This window comes from Peromyscus californicus, unplaced genomic scaffold (genome assembly GCF_007827085.1).
Source record: "Peromyscus californicus insignis strain IS unplaced genomic scaffold, ASM782708v3 Scaffold_12__1_contigs__length_115047231, whole genome shotgun sequence".
NCBI lineage: Eukaryota > Metazoa > Chordata > Mammalia > Rodentia > Cricetidae > Peromyscus > Peromyscus californicus.
Genome location: NW_026294413.1, coordinates 106,064,941 through 106,085,823, shown reverse-complemented (window position 1 = coordinate 106,085,823; position 20,883 = coordinate 106,064,941). Strand labels below are relative to the sequence as shown.

At 43.3% G+C, this 20,883-nt stretch overlaps 1 protein-coding gene and 1 pseudogene across 1 annotated transcript in view; one reads left to right on the top strand and one right to left on the bottom strand.

Moving 5' to 3' along the window:
• Rarb (retinoic acid receptor beta) overlaps positions 1–20,883 on the bottom strand; it is a 655,545-nt gene that overhangs the window by 338,019 nt on the left and 296,643 nt on the right. The window contains exon 2 of the mRNA XM_052734053.1: positions 9,640–10,088. Coding sequence (XP_052590013.1) covers positions 9,640–9,817 — 178 coding nt within the window. The 5' untranslated portion in view covers positions 9,818–10,088. The remainder of the gene's footprint in view (positions 1–9,639; positions 10,089–20,883) is intronic.
• LOC128107742 (small ubiquitin-related modifier 2-like) lies at positions 3,710–5,211 on the top strand (annotated as a pseudogene).

Here is a 20,883-nt window from a genome sequence, read left to right as displayed (position 1 = left end):
GCACACAATCCTTGTTAAACATTTGCCAAGCTGTTTAAGTAAGTCCTGCAAGTGTTACAGTGGTCTGGGCACTTAGCATCTCTCACTTCTTCTCTACAGATGCTCTGAGGCATTGACTACCTCTTCTGTCTGCTGTGCATAAGGAAAAAAACTGCAAGTAGGAAGTCTCATGGCTCCTTCCTATGTAATCAGAGATGGCTTAGGGAAATTTCCCCCTTTTCATAAGCCAATGCAAGCCTTGTCATACAGACCATAGGTATCTACGTTATATGGAGGGGCTGTAACATAGGAGCTCAAAACTCTTGGGCTAGGGTGTGTTCTTCTAGGTCCTTGCATGGTCAAGATAAGAACTTGCCCATGCACGCTGGGCTAGCACATTCTGCAGGGAGGTTCAGAAGGAGCTTGTCCATTTGTTCCCATGCACACCGATGAGCCACATGCATCCCCTCTTGGGTTACTTCTTTCACTTGTCAGAATCAAAGAGAACATCCTCAAGAAGGGAAGAGAACATGTCCTCGGCCCCAGTGAATACAGAAGCCGATGACTACAGTACAAAGTGCACTCACAGAGTTCTCTGAGATGTAAATGCCACACGAGGAGGCCAAGGAAGGGAAGGGATTCTGAGGGGAGTGGGTGGCAGAGACAATGAAAACCACCTGTGTTTGGGCTCTTTACACCTTCCAATCCTGCCATATCGTTAGCCTAAAAAGCCCTTTTCACATAGGAGACACACAACCCCATCAGGTTTGTAACTGCCTCAGAAGCCCCCAGTAACTGTTGTTTATAGATTTCTTTGACAATGAAAAGAAGAAAGTGGATGGAGTCCCCAACACTAGTCCCTGTACACCAGTCTGTTAGTTGGGGAATTCACCCCAACTCAATCTCTCACACAGTTTTTAACTGAAAGAGTTTGCTGCTGCTGTTTTTTGAGACAGGGTCTGAAATTCCCTAGGTAGCCAAGGATCACCTTGAATTTCTATTCCTTCCCTCCCCCACCTCCTGAGAGCTGGAGTTACAGGTCCATGCTGGTTTATGCTGTGCTGGGGATCAAACCCAGGGCCTCCAGCATGCTAAGCAAGAACTCTAACAACCAAGCTACAGCCCTAGCCTCAGATAATTTTATAAAAGTTTTTATTTTTAATTGTGTGTGTGAGTTGTGTGTGTGCATGAGTGTGCATGAGACTGCATATGTGTGAGTGTGCATGAATGAGTTATGAGTGTGTACAACAGTGAGTGAGTTGGTGAGTGGAGAGCAGGGCTGGAGCTGGAGTGGCAGGTGCTTCTGAGCCTCCTGATGAGGGTGCTGAACTTGGGTCCCTGTAAGAGCAGTATGTGTTCTCATGTACTGGGCCACCTCTCCCTCCCTAGGATGACAGTTTTAGATGGCACATGTGACAATATCACAGATGCCAGGTCTCATGGACTCATCAGGAACTCATCATCTACTATGAAGAACTGTTATTGATACAAGCTCACTCTGAGCAACAGGGACAGAAGTGGCCAAGGACCAAGAAGAAAGCATGTGATTGAGGAGATGCTTTTTAAAAGTCTTGCTGTCTGTCCTCTGAAACCAGGTAACTTCATCATAGGAAGTGATAGATAGGAAGTGATCTCAGGAAATGGCCCATTTGCCTGCTAGAGAAACGCATTCCCGAGGTGAGCAGTTGAAGCTTCCCATGAGAAAACCTGGTATTTCCAGCGTCAGACAGAAAGGGCCGTGAGCCTCCTTCTCTGTAAAGCAGAGCTAAGGAAAGAGTCTAGATACTGTCCTTCCCTCAGATCTAATCTAACCCCCTGAACTGAACTAGGCTCAGAGTGTCTGGGAACAAAAACAGTGGTGGCACCTCAGGGCTCTGCTCTCACTGAGTGGTGGAAGCTGCGCTTGGCCTGCTTCAAGAGAGGGTACCTTGTGGGGGGCATGGAGGTCCTTGTGCTCACAGATGAGCACTAGGGAAACCAGGCATGTCAAACACACAATGTTGTCCCTTGGAAGAAAGGGATGCATAACCTGTTATCTACCCAGAAAGCTGGGAGAGGATGTGGTTAATGGGCTGGTGACCTTTTGTGCTGTGAGGTGGAGACCCCACTGGATCCTCCCCCGGATCCTTATTGTGATCTTGTCAATATAGAGAACCTATTTTTAAGGAAGGTGTCACATGTAGTCAACCTATAGAACCTATTTTTATGAAAGATGTCATGTGTACTTTACAAAGAGTTTTGATGTGGTCATGCCTTAAACTTTATTGTGACACAGGATTGAGTTAATTGTCATCAAGGATGTTTTCACCAAATTGTGCTATGTTTGAATATGCCTGAAATAAAACACTCAGGGTCAGACTCCTGGAGTTTGCACCAGCACCAGCTATTGAGTTGTGTTGGACCAGGCTACCTTCTTGCCTCCGTGGATCATTACTCTGCTGGTTGTGGCAGTCCCAGGGACAGCTACAGTACATCAGCACCCTCATTGGCCCAGGGATGAGGCATCATCTAGACACCCAGCTTTTCCAGAAATAATCTGTTGAATGTTGTGTGGGCTGTGTGCCGGGACAGGACCACAAGAAGGAAGTTTGAAGGGATTGTACCCAGCTCACAAAAATACTAGAGTTCATGTGTTTCTATCTATGGAATCTGACCCTCCATGATGGAGGGACATCATTCTGCACACTATCATTTTCCACAGCCACTTCACCCACCCTTAGCTCTTTCCAGCCCTGCCTGGGCCCTGCTCCCAAGAGTGGGTTTTGCCTTTACTTCTCAGGAACAAAGTCTCAAGTCCATGGTCTCCATGATTCCCAAGACCTTTGGCTGAAGAAAGTGTTTTTTAGGGAGAATTGTCTGAGGTCTCTGAGGACCAGTTATTTGTCTTGACACATTAACATTTATTTTTTAGATTATCTCAGAGCATTTGGGAACTGTATATCTGGAGATACCGTGTGGTGCCTCAGGACTCTGTATTCACTGAGCATTGAAGGACACACTTGGCCTGCTATGACATAGGTTATCTAAAGCTCCGATGCACGAAGTGGTCTCTCACATCCTGAAGATGGAGTGAGGCTGGGAACTGAGCTGTGCTGCAGGTCTGCTGGCTTCAGCTCATGAACCTTTCCTATGCCTTATGGGGACCCTCTTCTCTAGATGGACTTTAGGTGAAGGGGCAGCTGCATCATCAGACAGATTAGTACAGGGTCTCAAATGGTTTTCCCTCAGACTTTTACTACTTATATGTATTTACTTACAATTCAAAGAGCTGTGCATGGAATTATTGTAAATGCTCATAAAATCTTTTTCCCCAAAATACATGGTATCTGATAAAATAAATTCAAGAAATCTGTCACATATCTGCCATGGCTAACGTGAGTGAGCTCATGTGTGTAGCTTCCCGTAGATGTGATAGCTAAGACTATTCAGACGGTGCTAATAACACTAAAACAGCAAAAGTCAAAGCCACAGGTGAGCATGAGCACCGGGCTGGGACAATTTTCAGAGAAGCTGACAAAATAACTCTCTTCTCAAAAATGTCTCCTTTGAAATCCTGCCTCAGATTAAAAGTAGTTTTCAAAAGTCCTTGGGAAAGGTTGCTTCCTGGACAATGGAATCTGTTGTGAGTCCCAAAACTCTCAGCAAACCAGAATCCTGACTTAGGTAGGAAAATCATTTCAGCAAACACAATGGAATTAATTCAACAGAATTTAATTATAATTAACTCCCCAAGTTATTATCACATATATAACAGATGGGATATCCACTCTGTGACAAGGATTAAATAGTAAACGTACAATTAAGAATAAGATGGCCATGGTCCCTCAGTGAAGACCATGGAGACATCATAGCTGAGCATAGTGGCATGTATCTGTGTACTTCATATGTGCAGAAGCAGGAAGACTGCAGGTTGGAAGCCACTGGGCTACATGGTAAAACTGTCTCAAAAGAAAGAGAAAAAGAAAGCACCATGGATAGTCACCAATTGAGAAATAAAAATAAATATGATACCTTCCAAGGGTTAGACTATGACTTACGGAAAGTGCTTGTCTAGGAGGCATGAGGCCCTGAGCTCAGTCCTCACTGTTTCAAAACTAAATAAATAAAAATAGGCTCCTTTAGTTTGGGCCTGGTGCCTCTTTAGTGAAGTGGCTGCTGTGGAGACTCTGGCGCTCACTATGGCCGACGAGAAACCCAAGGAAGGAGTCAAGACTGAGAATAATGATCATATTAACTTGAAGGTAGCGGGGCAGGATGGTTCTGTGGTGCAATTTGAGATTAAGAGGCACACACCACTTAGTAAACTAATGAAAGCCTATTGTGAATGACAGGGTTTGTCAATGAGGCAGATCAGATTCCGGTTTGATGGGCAACCAATCAATGAAACAGATACACCTGCACAGATGGACATGGAGGATGAAGATACGATTGATGTGTTCCAGCAGCAGACAGGAGGTGTCTACTAAAAAGGGAACCTGCTACTTTACTCCAGAATTTTGTTATAGACCAAGAATACATTCGCAATTAGAAAGCCGCAATTTGGTTCCCCCACATCCTGACTACTACAGCATAGTTTTCTCTATTCTTTCATTTCCCTGTCCCCATTTCTTTATTGTACATAAAGTAACTGGTGTATGTGCACAAGCATTGCACTTTTTTCTTATTCTTTTTTAAACTAAATGGCCAATGTTCTGTTTTGATTGACATCAGATGGAGATGGACTGGGGAAAGTACTGGTTCTGTGAAAATATAGCCCTGTCTCCATTAGTGGCATGTTCATTCAGCTCTTACCTTTATATTCCAGTAAGTTATTTTGCTCTCAACGTTTTAACAAAAGAACCCAACAACAAAATCCTTACATACCTTGTTTGATTGGAGAATTTTAATGTTTTTCATTTATCATTGTAAAACCAAGGACAATTTTAAAGTTTTTTTGTATGTAGCTGTTACATGTAGGGTAATCTGTCTTTAAGTGGGGTAAATTACTCTAGAACAAAATGATCCTAGATAGTTTTCCCTTCAAGTCAAGCATCTTGTTGTTTAAATAAACTTCTTGAAATGAGCAAAATGGTTACCACTGGCCTAGAAGTTCTTCTCAAGTTTCTTCTACCTTGTTTTTTTTAGGATCAATACCGTGAAGGCCACATGGACGTAGGCCACACTGTTCTGCTGGGAAGCCATGAAAGTGTAGTGGTGTCAATCCCCAGACCCCTGACTTGATTCCTGGTGTGTGTGTGTGTGTTTGTGTGTGTCTACTGTGTAAATTCAGGGGAAATATGACTCAGCAGAAAGAAAACAAGGCCAGGGCAAAGGGCGCCAGGCTACCAGAACCAGCAGGTGAGGTTTAGTCTATCTGTGTGCATATATTTCAGGCAGGGTCAGAACCTCCGGGACAAGTACCAGTGGACACCCGTGAAAAACTTGCATTCTAACTCAGCTGTACACGGTTTCAGGACGAGCTAGGCACATGGCTCCTCCTTGTCTAAGCCCGCTTTGTGTCCTGTCATGTTAATTTTAAGAAGTACCTGTCTTCTTGGAGAGCTGGGGCACAGCACTTTCCCATCAAGAAAGAAGGTGAAAGAACTCTCATTAGAAAGTCCTGGAACTAAACAGATCATTGTGAGAGCTACTCAGTCAAAATGCTTAGCAACATTTTCCAGCTTGAACAACATGTAAAAGAGCACACGGGTGCTAAAACAGAACAAGCAGCCATGAAGGGACAGAAAGCAAGATAGACAGACAGCTGTCCAACTTTCACAGCAAGCCTGGAATCCAGTTTGTGAGTGTGGCCTGGCAGCCCACATCTCTCCCCCCCTGCAAGACTTTTTGCTGTGGCATCCTCATCGGGGTTTCCTCCAACTCCCCTGTTGATGAAAACTGATAGCCATTCCCTAGACATCTGTGGAACTAAAGAGGTTTCAGAATCCCCTAGCATCTATCATCTCCAAGGACCCCACGGCATAGCATGGAAAGAGATGCCTGTGTGTCGCAGAGGACCATCCAAGGTTAGGCTGGCCCCACCGCCTGCCTGCCTGAAACACTGGGAAAGGCATTCACTTTGTTGCCCCAAGATCTGCATTTGGAATTTGACTCCAAGTCTAACTGGCTGTTAAACTCTGTACTCTCCCTAAGCTTCATGGTGTTTATCTGTGAAACAGGACTTCTACTAACGGTCTGACAGCCATGCCAGAATGCTATTAAAAGTACTGTGACTGACACAGACCGACCCATGGAGGTGCTGAATGCATGCTTTTCCTCCTTATGTGGTGTGTGCTCCCTTTATCTTGCTCCCTGTGTTCTAAACTTAGAACGGCTCCGTGCTCTAAGAATCATGTCAGAATGCAGTACAATAACATGGACACACACTGCGTCAAGGACATTGTTAAATCAGGATCTTAACTATGTACATCAAACTGGACTTTAGTTCTCAATCCTCCTGCCTCAGCCTCCCAAGTACTGTGATTAGGACCATGTGCCAGCAGCCCCAAGAAGAAGACTCTTAGATGCCACAATAGGGACAGCACAGACAGACAGACAGACAGACGTTCAGGGCAGCTCATGCTCTGGAGTAGGAGGCCGGAGGCACTCTTGAGTGTGATGAGGAAGCAGGACACCAGGAGCTGCTACGGAAAGTGTTCTTATTTACTTCTGAGATGGAAGGTTCTGGAGTGTCTACAGTCCCACACTGCTGACAAGAACCTCATTTCTGGAGCAGGGGACTGTTTTCTTTCTAGCTGAGCAGCAGACACAGATGTAAACCGAGTATCAGGGACATGCTTCAGAAGTTCCATCATCCACCGTCAGCACCCATGCAGCAGCTGCCTGCCGCTAACTCCATTCTGCTCTATATTCGCTGCTCTGCCACCCAAGTATGTGTGTTGCTACATATTGAGAATTCATGGCCTTTGGATATCACTTTTACTAATTTTAAGACATAAATAAAACTTTTGCTTGTTTTTTAGCCAGAGGAAAGTCGGTGGGTACCTCCTAAGATTTCACTCTTCTTTTGGGACCCAAGGCCCAGAATTTTATACTTCCCTTCTCCCTTCCTCTCTCCTCCCCCTCTCCCCTCCCCCTCTCTCTCTCCTCCCCCTACCCCTCTCCTCCCCCTCCCTTTCTGGGAGACAGGATCTCACTATGTAACCCTAGCTGGTTTGGGACTCACTTATTTATACCAGGTTACTTGCCTCAAACTCACAGAGATCTGACTATCTCTGCCTCCCAAGGGCTTGGAAAGGATTCTCTCTTTGATGACCAGTTCATAGACTCTGTCTTAACAGCAGCTCCTTTTAATGAGTTTCATTGAGGCTGGAGAGATGGCTCAGTGGTTAAGAAAATCTGTTATTCTTATAGAGGACCTGGATTCAGTTCCCAGCATCCACAGGGTGGCTCATAACCTTCTAAGACTCCAGTTACAGAGGATCCATTGCTCATGATTCATCCATTACTGGCCTCCATGGGTGCCTGCATGCATGTTGTGTAAATGCATACATGCAGGCAATCACTCAAACACATAAAAATGTCTTAATGAATTTCACTTATGCAACTTCACTTGATTTGACTGTAGTAAAAAAAAAATGGAAAAAGTCATTGATAGGAGCGAGAAGGAAGCCAGATTTGAGGATTCCAGCCTGAATCTCCTTTCTCTGCCCTTACTCTGGCTACTTTTCAGGCTTCAGCCACTCAGTACCTTCCTACAGGCCTTCTGAAGACAAAACAAAAACAAAGAAATCTTCAAACCTAATGGTAATCCCCTCAAAGGTTGAATCCTACGCAGCAGCCAGCAATCCATTCAACTTGTTCTAGAAAATGCAGTGCCAATGTGGCTCAAGCAAACAGCAGCAGCAGCTTGTGTGTTATTAGTATATGAGGTGAAAGGAGCCTCAGATATGACATCTCTCTGCTTATACCGGGACAGAAATGGAGCCACCAGCAGACCGAGGGGACTTAGAAAAGTGAATGGCATAGGCAAAGGCCGAGGTTGGATATGGGATGGCCTGACTCATATTTCCATGTCATGTCTTCCCAGCAGAGTCAGTATACCATTTCCATAAAGGGGAACAATATTTGGGCATTCTTGGGCTACAAAGTCTTACTAAGCCCCAAACCTGCTCTAGGCAGTATATAAACACGACTGTTTTGCATGTCAATAAATTTTGATGTATAAAAACAGGAGGTAAGCAGGGTTTGACCATAGCCAAGCCTACCTCTCTAGAACACTCCACCCCAAAGGAATCTATGGGAAATGGAGAGGAACATGACGCTGAGCTTTCGTACCTGTCCAGAAAGGTGCGTCAATGTGCAATACCAATTACTCTCCTCCATATGACATATATACACTGAACTTTCCGTAAAACCAGAACCAGAAGTAACCCAAAGTTGCTGGGATTGGTTGTTGGTCAATTTGGAGGCTTCAGGCAGCCTGGGAGTATAATCTGCTATATTCCCAGGATAGGAATCCTATTTTCTTAATTTCTCAGTCATATCAATGAAATACACTTCCTATGTGAGAACAGAAACCTGCTAGGATGTGCTGTGTGTCAGGCAGAGAGAAGGTTGCTAAGTATTTCAGAGACTTTCATGGTCCTGTGCTAAGGCCAGAAACCTAAAACACAGGGGAGATGAATTACAACTGGGTCATTCCAAGATGGAAAGCAAGTCAGAATTTAGCGGACATGATCACTCTGTGATGGTGATTCACATCCATGTCACCAAATCCCAACGGTCTGTCACTCACCCTCTGCTAATTCTGATGGCCCTATAGCTGATGCTAAAGGAATCTTTACATGGGACAAGCTCCCCTCTACCTGTGTGTGAAGGAGGTAGGAGGAAAAGTTGAGCACCATGAACAAAATACCAAACAAAGTTAAGGCAGTACTTCAAATAATGAACTTTTTAGAGACAAACCAGTATTTGGAGGGATTTTCACAGGATCAGCAGGACATGAAGCACCAAGAGAGAGGGCTACACTGAGCTCTAGCTGATTCTTAGAAAGAGTGAACATAGAAAAACACATCACTAATGTCTGCCACATCACAGGAGCCAACATACCTTCCATCTCCAGAAAAAAACTACACGCATTTCCCCAAAGTTAGACATGCTCATTGGTTTCATGGCTCGGTCTTCAGACAGAACTCTTAAAAACCATGTGCTATGGAATACTTTCTATAGGCTTGAAGAAATCTCAGAATCTTTTTCCTTTCTCATAGCACTTTCGATACATCAGTCAAGAAATGATCTTGGGTTAGAAGCAACTCAGCACAGAACCTAAAGTAGTAAGGGACACAGCAAACCATGTGACTGGAGTTGATAGGTAGCATCGGTAACACAATACCCAAGGGAAAATTACGTGAATTAGACTCTAGCTTCAGGAGAACCAGAGGCCTTTACAGTCCCATCTCTCAGTTCGAAGTGCACGGTCTAGTAGTCAGTTTCTTCAGGGACCTCAGCCTCATCTGCTGACCACTGTTGTGCCTTGTTAAAAAACGGCAAATCCTAAAGTTCACCTTTTAGGTCACATTATATTTCATCATCACTGCACCTATTTCTTCCCACCAAATTTCGGGTAGAATTCTAGACCGAGAGAAACCAACATAACAGAAAGGAGCCTGTTTACCAGACTGTCTTGACTTAGCCAGGGCGAAGGCCCTCAGTACTTACTGGCTGGTGAGGGAGTGCTGCATCCACTAGGAGGTGGGTGGCCATGGAGACCGTGGAGTGGAGGCAGGGAGAGTCCTCCGATGACAGGTGGGAACAGAATTGGGTAGGGTGCCGCTGGGTAGTGAGTCATGTGTCCACGCACTGCCGGGACTGGGCATGCGTGGCTGCTGGTGCTCATGCTTCAAGCTTCACTGAAGGACGGGTGCTCCAGGGCGGGCACACATCACTACAGGTCCCAAACCACACGCAAGAGGCAGACGTGGGCAAAATGAGGCTGAACAAGGTCCTGGCCAAAGCAAGAGGGTTCACCTGCTGATCTGGCTTCCTCCCAGCAGGCTCTCTCTGCCTCCCATTTTGCTTTGTTGATGACAGGAAGGGGTTGATGCTGGCCAGCTGCTCAGCTTAGGGTTCAGTGGCACCAGGGACCTTCAGATCCAGGGCTGTTAATCCTGTAAGAAAACAAGCAAACAACCGATGCATCACAAATCTAAGATATTTCTCACTTTATCAAATTATTGTATAAAAATTATTAATAATTCAGATCTCCAAATTCCTTCATGGTCCCATACACTTACTATTTTGTGGTTTTGATTTTTCTCAAATTCAAACACTATAGTATAAGCTAAAACATCTACATATAATTTTATCATGACTGATCCTCTTTTATTAAACTACAAGCTCCTTTCTGAACTCCGTTCCCTATAGTCCATCTCTCCTTGCCTCATGTTTCTCCATGGCCACGTGAAAGCATTTGTTTTCCTGTCCCCATGCTCACAGTGTTTGTCCTGTTGGCATCTATGCTTCAAGCCCTTAGAAGAGCACCTGAGCATGAACAGGCACCCGGTAAGCATTTGCTGAATGAATAAAATCTTGCTCTTTAGGGAAATTGCTTGTGTGATGTAGCCTAGCCTATGTGCCACCAAGCTTGCACATCCTGTACAGGAACAACTTTGGATTTCACTGTGGCCATTTGGAATAGCACACCGACGGGAAAATACAGCTGCAAGAGAAAGCTCTATTTTAATGTGAAGAACGCCAAGGAACCCAGCGGGACATTTTAGGTCAGTTTCTTGTTGTTATTACGCCCACAAGAACAATACCAAGGTAAATAACACTAAGGATGTTTGAAGAAGCCACAGGAAGTCATATTAATCCATATTTATGTAAATTACATATGAAGTAATGCTACTTGGGGGTGACATCGCTCCCCTGAGAGCCATAGACTATCCAACAAAAACTCCAGCACCAGACACGAGAAACTTTCTTTTGAGTTATTGGTTAGGAGAGCTCAAGAGACTCCAAGAAATACAGGCAATTGCCACTGCCTTTGGTTGCCTCCCAGAATTTTAAGGTAAGTTCCCACTGCTGAAGACACCACACATTTCAGACACAAGATTTGGAAGAATTAAGCTGGAATTGTCTTGTAAGCCTCCTGTTGGAGGACCAGCTCGCATAGTACCAGGAAGGGTGGTGCAAGCTGTCAAGAGAGAAAAGCAATCAGTACTCTCACCCAGGTGTGACATCTACAGACCATAATGATGATCAACATGACAAGATAGCCTTACAGGTGCAATAGCGGCATTTATAACGTGGGAGCAACCAACAGCTGTATAATTGGACTTAAGGCTCGCTCAAAGGAGGGAATTTATAAATGTAACTGTAGACATAGCCAACTAGCGAGGGGAGAACCCACTACTGCCGTTTTCCTAAACCAGTATAGTTTCCAACTACATTCTAAATACGTATCCTTATACTACAGAGAAGAGTAGCCCTCATTCCTCAGCAGAGAAGCTTCTTTTTGCATAAGACAGCGAGTATTACAGAAATCCACAACTGTTCAAAAATGAAGAGAACTGACCATACTGTACCTAACCCTAACACTTAAAACAACCCTTCCATCTAAGGCTCAGGGAACTTTCAATAAGGGACCACAAAGACTGGGAGAGCAAGAGGACCAGGAAGTCTGCTGAAGGATTGTGTCTTCTGTATAGGACAGGGGAGCTACAGAGATGAAATCCCAACAGTGTGATTGCCTAAACAAGACTGCACAACGAAAAACCTAGTTAACATGCCAACAGAGGTTACGGAAACCTCACAAGGCCCCACCCCTTGATGAAGAGCTACAACAATTAATGATTGCCCAGGCTGAGAATTAGTCTTCCCCAGGGATGTGCTACCTAATTGGTTAACCAATACCAAGTGGAGAGTCAGCCTTAGAAACACGTGTACAGTCAACATTGAATGGACTCAACAGGTTGCATTTGTAAATTCATACATATGTATATAGAAAAATTTATCATGTAATTATTTTAAAATGTATGCCTATACTATCTTCTAAGTTCTATACATTGTATTCATCTATTAAACATGGATTGTTTAATATAAATCATCAAGCCATTTACTTATTTCTCCATCTATCTATTCCTACCTCACTCAATCTGTCCATTCATTTATCCACCCATCACTTCATCCCTCCATCACTCCAACACTCATTCTGTTACTATTTCCTTTCCTCCCTCTATCAGTGTGAATGATGGACCACTCACTCATCCATCAGACTCGACTAACTGTCACGTTTCAGGTATGAGTGTAGACACTGGAGATGTGTAATATGGTCCCTGCACTCATGGGGGATTTACAATTCTGATGGAAGTTATGGGGGCTCAATTGCTCAGCCTCTACAAAGCATATTCCATGAATTCTCTACCTAGGATTCCTTGAGAGTGGGGATGGGAGAAGCTTCACCTCAGTTCTTAGTACTGACTGTGTTCTTCACACGATTAGCATTACCATGGTAACCACATCCAGCAGGATCTTCCAAACTTTGGAGCCCACTGGTTGACAACCTCTGAACTCAGACTCCGGGAGCTTTTCAGTTGTACAGAGGATTCTAGAGCCAGATGCCCATGTTCAATCATGAGTCTGGACTTTGGGGAAATGATCTCACTTCTCAATATAGTGGGCTTTTTAAAAAGTGTAAAATGTGGATAATTATAGAATTTGCTTTAGAGGATCACAGAGAAGATGAAATGGGATCCTCTACAGAAGAATAATGTCTGGTATACAGTAAACACTTGGTGAAGGTTCACTTTAAACACGCATTTCTCAATAAATAATGTTCTTCTGAGGGCAAGCTTGCTGGAAAAGAGACTTTGGGCTGGAGATGAAGGAGAATGCATCATAGCAGCCTTGAAGAGAAAAATATTATGATTCAAATTTGGGTCAGATAATTGAAGAAGAGAAAGATGGGTGTGGATGAAGGGAAAACCATCACTCGTATACCTTCCTGAGCACTCATGGGCCCTAAGATGTCCCAATATAACCTCTGTGTCTTTACCACATGACAGGCCCCTGAGGTAAAATAAGCTCATAGCTTTGAGCCTCTGAGAAGTCTCACAGGGCTGCAGGGACCAGCTCCACTTTTTGGACAAGCTGCTGAGTCTCCATGGCTTTATACATCTTCCCCCACATCACACATCTGTGGCAGAGGCAGAACTTAAAACGGGTTTGAACAGTGCCATTTCCTCTGCCCTTGGCAGAGCTTGCACATCTAGCAGGTCGTGTGTCACATCAATTGCCACCCACAGAGGAGAGAATCCATGTGTGTGTGTGTGACATTAGCTCTGTCCTCGCTCAGATGCCATCCACCTGAGCCTTCCTTCAGTCCTTGGCCCCTGGGTACTAAAAGGACCGCTGTCCACAGGGAAAGTCCAGGTTCTCTAGCACACCATGAACTCTAAAGAGGAGATGGTGTTTCCATTCGGTTTGTGAACAGTAGCCTTAGGACGATACCTCACCGAAAACATCACTGTCTCTTGAAATCTCAAGCCGCATGAAAAGAAACAGAGTGGGATGCACATTACTTCAGCAGAGGTAAATGCTTTGGGTGTTTTCTCATCTCAAAAGCATACTCCATTCCACATATTTAGTACTTTTGTTTTGTAGTTTGAGGCAAATTAATTAGAAAATAAAACAATGCCGTTTAGTATTTGCTACATTCCCAGTCAATCTGGTGTTGAAATCCCACACAAAGCTCAGCATTGTTACCATGGTCTTGTCTCTCTCCATCTGACAAACCAGCTCATTAACTGTGAGAGCTGACAGTTTAGCAAACTCGCCCCGCAGGGCACAATTCTCTGATTTTTAAAGCTGTCTTTTTTTTTTTTTAAATATATATACCAACCGGGGACTGTAGCTACCCACAATAATCTCCCCTTTCTCCTTGCTTTCAAATCCTAAAGATTGCCAACATCTTGTCTGCCTGTGCAGCATGCTCGAAATCTTGAAGAATAACTAACTAACTAAATAAATAAATAGATGAAACAGGGCCAACAGCAGAATAATTTATGCTAATAATGGGGAAAGGAAACAGTTCTGGTTGGAAAAGTCCTGTTCGTTGGTGGACTGTGTGGGAAGTCCCCCGTGTCCACATGTGTGACAGATTAAAGGATTCCTGGTAGCAAATGTCCTTTGTTTCAGGCTTGTGGAGACAAAGCTGGTCACTGGTATTAGCAAGCCCTTTCCCTTCATGCCTGAGTTCAGTCTGGGCTCGTCTGGGCTCTTCCTTTCCCACCTGAGGCAAAGCACAGATGAACAGGATGAGGAGGGGAAAATGAGATGGGCCGAGAGGTCTCAGGTCCACCACCCAGGAGCTTCTGCGGTATCAATTTTATCATCCATGAAAGAGCCAGGAGAAAAGGGGGGGCGCGTGGTAAATGAAAATCCAAACTCTGATATCCAGAGAACAAGCATTTTGCTAAAACATAGTAACCAAGCAACATTTTAGAAATATTTTTTAAAACTAAGAAGATAATGTCAAGTTTTTATTTTCCAATGTAAACTGTTCTCCTGCAGTGTGTCTTCCACAAGCCAGCTGGGAGGGAGACACGGGTCTACCTACAGTCTGTGTGACGTGCGTGTGTGTGTGTGTGTGTGTGTGTGTGTGTGTGTGTGTGTGTGTGTAGTGGCAGGCATTGATTGCTATCTTAATATTCACGCTGTACCTGTGACCGCTTCTTATTAATTTTCCTGGCTTCTTTATTGTCAGCTAGACATGAGTTAGAAGTTTCAAAGAGGCCAGAATCATAACTGAGAAAAAGCTTCTGTAAGACTAGCCTAAAAACAATCCTGTAGGGCTTCTCTTAATTAATGACTGATGTGGGATGGGCCAGGCCTTTGTGGGTGGAGCCTCCCTGAGAAGGTGGTCTTGGGGTCTATGAGAAAGCAGGCTGAGCAAGCCGGTAAGCAGCACCCCTGCATGGCCTCTGCTTCACTTCCTGTCCTGACTTCCCTGGATGATGGACTGTGATGGGGTTCTGTAAGCTGAAATAAACTCTTCTCTCCCTAAGTTGCTCTTGGTCATGGTGTTCATGACAGCTTAGAAGACTCAGCTAAGACATTAATGAATGCAGTATGTTTCCTCCAGTCTTACTAATATTTTTGTTACATTGAAATTGTTTTAAATGATGGTAGTTATCTCTTGTTTCTTTTCTCTTACCACAGGTTTATTTTATGTTCATTTTCACTAAAAATTGCATTCACAATTCCAACTTTAGACTTCCCACCATTTGAACCACATTTTCTAACACAATATCTGCACATGATGTTTTAAAATCAGATAGGTCCTTTAACAAATGGTTCTCTGTGTGTCCCTGAGATGGCAGTCTTAACAGTCCCCTGAACATTTGTTAAAACTAACAAAGTCAGATGGAGCTAGAAAAAAAAAATCATCCTGAGTGAGGTAACTCCCCAAAGGACAATATGGTATGTCTTCACTTATTTGTGGATGTTAGCTGCCAAGTCTTGGACAACCAAGCTACAATCCATATAACCATGGAGGCTAGGTATAGAGTAAGGGACTAGAGGGTGGCATTGAATTATCCTAGGAAGGGGAAACAGAATAGATAGTTATGAATGGACTGGAGGGGGGCTGTAACAGGAGGATCAAATGGGTAGTGGGAGAGGCAAGGAAGGAGATGAAGGAAGGAATACAGGGCGAGACTGCTAAAACCAAGGGTCATTTGAAGTGTCATATCAAAACCTAATTCAGTAGAAGCTTCCTAAGCTACATACATATATAAAGGTAATCCAAACAGAATCACCGGGTAACAGGGGAGACAGAGCCCCATCTGGACATCTCATCACCAAATGAAGCCTCAAGTTCCAGGAATGGGTTATATCTAATCAAACCGATGAACAAAGGGACCCCATAGGAACCCCCAAACAATCCAGGCTACTGCCAAGGCTATGCTTGCCCTCCACAAACTGATGACAAGGTCCCACTGCTGGAGACCACACCTACACAACTCATGGAACATCGAGACGTTGAGCTCACGCCCACCTAGAGCCTCCCTGTACTGACTAGTGTTCCCGTTACTGGAAGGAACATGGCATGCTGCCAGAGGAGAAAGGGAAGCAGCAACCCCCCTACAAACTCTCTGATCCACAGTGGTGACCTCTCTGTACAACGTGCTAGTGCAAGAGTAGCACAAACCTCACTCTGTGAGATGGAATCCAGTCCTGACACCACTGAGATGGTCAAGAACCACAGGAACCTAGGGCAAAATGAAACGCTTCAGTTCTGCTAAAGAAACTTAGCAATAAAATGACTCCCAACAACTTTCTGGTATATCCATAGATCAGTGTCTCACTCAGCCATCATCAGAGAAGCTCTTCCTGTAGTAGATGGGATCTGATACAGAGACTCACAGCTGGAGAGTGAAAGACCTTGGAACACTCAGTCCTAAATGGGATGACTCGATCAAGTCCCTCCCCTTAGGCTCAAGAAACCCTGCAGAAGAGGAGGCAGGAAGCAGAGCCAGTGGGAATGGAGAAAACTAAAAAAACCAAGGCCTTCTAAGCAGAGCGGGGCCGATGAATATATGAACTCCACAGATACTTGTGGCAGCATGCACAGGTCTAGCCCTGACTGAGTTCTAACTTAGAGTGGACATAAGCCCTCATCCCTAACCCAGTAGCAACTGATAACTTCTCACAAATGAAAAATCAGTGTTTCCCCCATTGAATTGTCACTGGGGAAACAAACTATTCTTAAGGACAGTCCCCATGCTTGGCAGATGGCCAACACAAAACAAACTCATGGGCATTTGTGGATGTTTCTTTATCTCATAAGGCTTTGTCAGGGCATTTTCTTTTTTCTTTACATGTTCTTCGTGTATATACTATGGCTTCTGGTTTTGTATCTCTATGGGATTTCTGTGTGTGCAAATGTATGTGTCTCTGTGTCTACTTGTGTGTCTTGGGCTTTTTCTTTGGCTCTTTTTCCTCTGTTTGTTTTTTTCCTATTCCTTTGTTGCTGTTGTTCTTATCTGATTTTATTTTATTGTTATTATTATTATATGCCTATTTGTATCCTAATGAGAGGGTGAAAGGATGTGGATTTGGGCACACAGGGAAATAGGGAGGTTATGAGAGGAGCTGGAGAGGATAAACCAAAACCCAAATATATTTTCAATTAAAACAAAAATGAAAAACCTGACAATGTCTCAGGCCCAATGGAGGCCTAGCAAATCAGAACCTCTAGGTCAGCCCATGGGGCCCCATTTTCACAAGGCCATTAGAGATGCCACTGCACCCAAGGAGAAGGTGACAAACTTGTGGAATGAGCCAGGGAGGAATTCTATAGATGCTCACCTCCGCTGTGGATGAGGCAGCCTCACACAAGCCATCACTGAATAAGCATCGCTGTGTTCCGCACAGCATGGTTTATCACGACGGCAGGCTGGCCCGCTGGCTCGGCCCCAGGATGGAGGTTGTCGGACTCTTGTCTTACACGCTAGAGCTGCTCTGAACCTGTCTATGTCCTTAATGTTTCCCTTGGAAACCACAACTTGAAACCATTTTCACGGGGCTGTTTGTCATCAGCTGTGTCCATATTTATAGAAAAGCAACTTAGAGTCTTTTCTCATAGTTTTATAAAATTTTCTTATCTATAGGTTGCCACTGTTTGTGTGGTGCAGCTCTCTCCTACATATAAGACCTCCCTACTATTACTCCCAATTTAACTTCATAGCTTTAAAAGTGAAAATCATTTCATCATTTACATTATGCCTCTATTACGATGGCAAGACAGTCTTCCAGCTCTGTCACATGATGTACTACATTCATAGATCCTTTCTGGGAAAGCTTTACAGTTTTTTTTGTTTGTTTGTTTTTTGTTTTGTTTTTTATGAGTTATGTTGATCCTGTGGCTTTGTTTACACACTTTTTTCTATGAGTAGACTTTTCTCTAACTTTGTGACAAACAGTTTAGAAGACATCATAGGATAAAAGAAGTCCACAGGTAAAGACATTACTCTTGCAGAGCTCACAGGCTGTTTTTCTTATCTCCTGTGGATTTCCAGATAGGGCTTTTTTTCTTCCACTGATGTTCCCAGGTTTCATGTCTTCATCTTTTTTTTTTTTCTGTTTCTTCATCATTTGAATAGTCTTTTTTCCTTTTTTAAAAGAATTTCATTATCTTTTTATGAAAAATGGTACATGCTAAGTGAATTTTTTAAATCTATATGTTCTGAAACAGTCTATATCAGTTTTGCTAGGTGTAAAATTGATTCCTTGGCTAGATTGCATATCCTTAGTTCTAGATTCTAGATGTAAAGGGACTTAAAGAATAATGATAAGAAAAAGTTTCACTCAAGATGCTAGCTAAAATAAGGTTTGGTCGACAGATGTCAGAATTGTTAACCCTATATAGCAAAGGAGAGACAGTATTGGCTCCATATTGAACTGAACAAAGAGGAATTGATCTGCTGTCATGGGTCTGCAAATGGGCTATGTCAAACACCCTCTACATATACATGATAGATAGATAGACAGACAGACAGACAGACAGATAGATAGACAGAGAAATCACAGATAATAAATAAAAAACAGATGACTGATATATGGTTAGATGATAGATATATGATCTATAGATGACAGATCAGATAATAGATAGTAGATAATAAAGGGATTATTGACAGATGATAGATAAAAGACAGACAGATGATAGATAGTAGTGATAGATGTGGCTTGTCTTAGTCACACACTTGCAATGACACTGAATATACACCCCTAACTGTGTGTTACTTGAGGAGTACAGCCTGGAGAGAGGACTCTTAGCAGGGCCTGCTTTGAGAGGAGGAGCCCGCCCCTCCACCTGGAGAGAACTGTTTGCATTGTGCTGCTTTCAAATGTAATCCAAACAACAAAACAGGTTGGTTTTTAGAGAAAACACTCGTCACCCCCCCTTAACTGCAATTTAGTGGCTCCATGGTTGGTGTGAGTAACACAACAATAAATAAACAGGAACTAAAAAAGATAAAATTTCAAATGTAAAACAGACATTTTTCTTTCCTTTCTATGGCTGATTTAGAACCTGTAGACTGACCATAGACAGACATGATAGGCATAGTGGTTATTTCCTGATGTGCCATAGCTTAAACCTCTCTATTTATTTAATACATTGGTTCTAGGTAGCACCACTTAGTATTTCACCAATGCTTCTAGAAAATACCCGTTTTTAAGCAAAAATGCTCAGCTTAGCACAAATCCTCTCAATTACATTTACTGCTGTTCCTGATAGAAAGTGCAAGTGACTGAATCACATTCTGCCTGCCTGGTGATCTTGCATCCTGCCTTATATTTGGGATATTCATCACAAGTATTGTGAATAAAGTTATGTTTACCTCAAACCAAACAGTGCCACAATGGGAGAATTAAATTTGGCACAAAAGTTGTATATCTTATCCCTTTGCAATTCAATTTAGGAGCAAAGGAAACAGCAGAGAGCTGTTTAGGAATGCGATGCAGTCATGGGTATCCTTAGACCACCAAGTGAGTGGAGGAAGAAGCCTGAATGGCTTCCTCTGCAGCAGGAGAGGTCATGTGACATAGTAAAGATTTTTTCCATGCATATTCAGAATGTCCTTTATATTCCTTTTAAGGTCATTTTTGCAAGATTCAATCTGTTAACCACAAAGTAAAAACAGGACTTTCAGAAAAGAAGACAGAATTATACATACATTAGAATGCATGCAAGTCGAAGACTTCAGTTCCATAAATTACGGGATCAGCAACGTAAACATGGGGTTTTAGGGCATCAGCACTTGGCCCACTGTTATTGCACATGCATGCTCACAAGTACCGGGATTCAGGGTTCTCCTAGATGCTTTCCCACAGATGGGGCATGAGTCAGAATAAATGTCTCCTTGGAGCAAGCAGCAATAGGGAACTGCTTTCAAGATGTTTCCATACCTGCTACTGTATAATTTACTAAGCAACCCCAGCAGAATGGCCCTGCTACTGTATAATTTACTAAGCAACCCCAGCAGAATGGCTGCTTAGAGACAAGGTCTGGCTCTCAAGATGGAGCAGGTGACCAGTGACTGTTCAAGTGACTTCTGAGTGGCTTTGAAGGGATTTGCCCTATGGAGTCTCTACACTAGATAGGAAACCCTTGGCCTGTCAGGATCTTGCTATCCATTGATGAAAAATAGATCATAGATGACTGACAGATGATAGATAGAAATCTATCTATCTATCTATCTATCTATCTATCTATCTATCTAGCTAGCTAGCTTGCTAGATATTTACACTGCGCTGCTTTTGAGTGTAAAACAAATACCAATACAGCCCTGATTTTTAAAGGATTGGTAGAAGGATAGCTAAACAGACAGACAGGTGATAGGTGATAAGTAGATGACAGGCAGATGATAGATGATATAGAAATGGAAAGAGTTACAGAATATTAAGTTGGAAGAAACTAGGAGTCTAGGAAGTCATGTGTGAGTATAGGGAGACATGAAGACAGAGAACCAAGGTGTCTGACAACAGAGACAAAATGAGTCACAGGAGAGACAGCTGTGCTTCCAGAGCTGGTTTTAGTGCATTTTCAATGGTCAAATTCTTGTGCATTTTTCTTTCTTGTTTTTATTGTTTACTTTTAATTTTTAAGTTATGTATATGTGCATGTGGGTGGAAGTTCAAACAGGCTAGAGGAGGGCATCAGATTCTCTGGAGCTGGAGTTATAGGAGGGTTGTGATCTGCTTGATGTGGATACTGGGAACTGGGCTTCTCTTCAGGAGCAGTACGCACACTTAATTTTTGAGACATCTCTCCAGTCCCTATTTTTCCTTTCTTGAAGCAATCATCCACATTCCATTTAGGCTTTAGGCCTCAGACAAGGCTTACTCACCCAGTGCTAACTTGGCCCTTTTAGTGGAAGACATCCAGCCTTTAGTTGG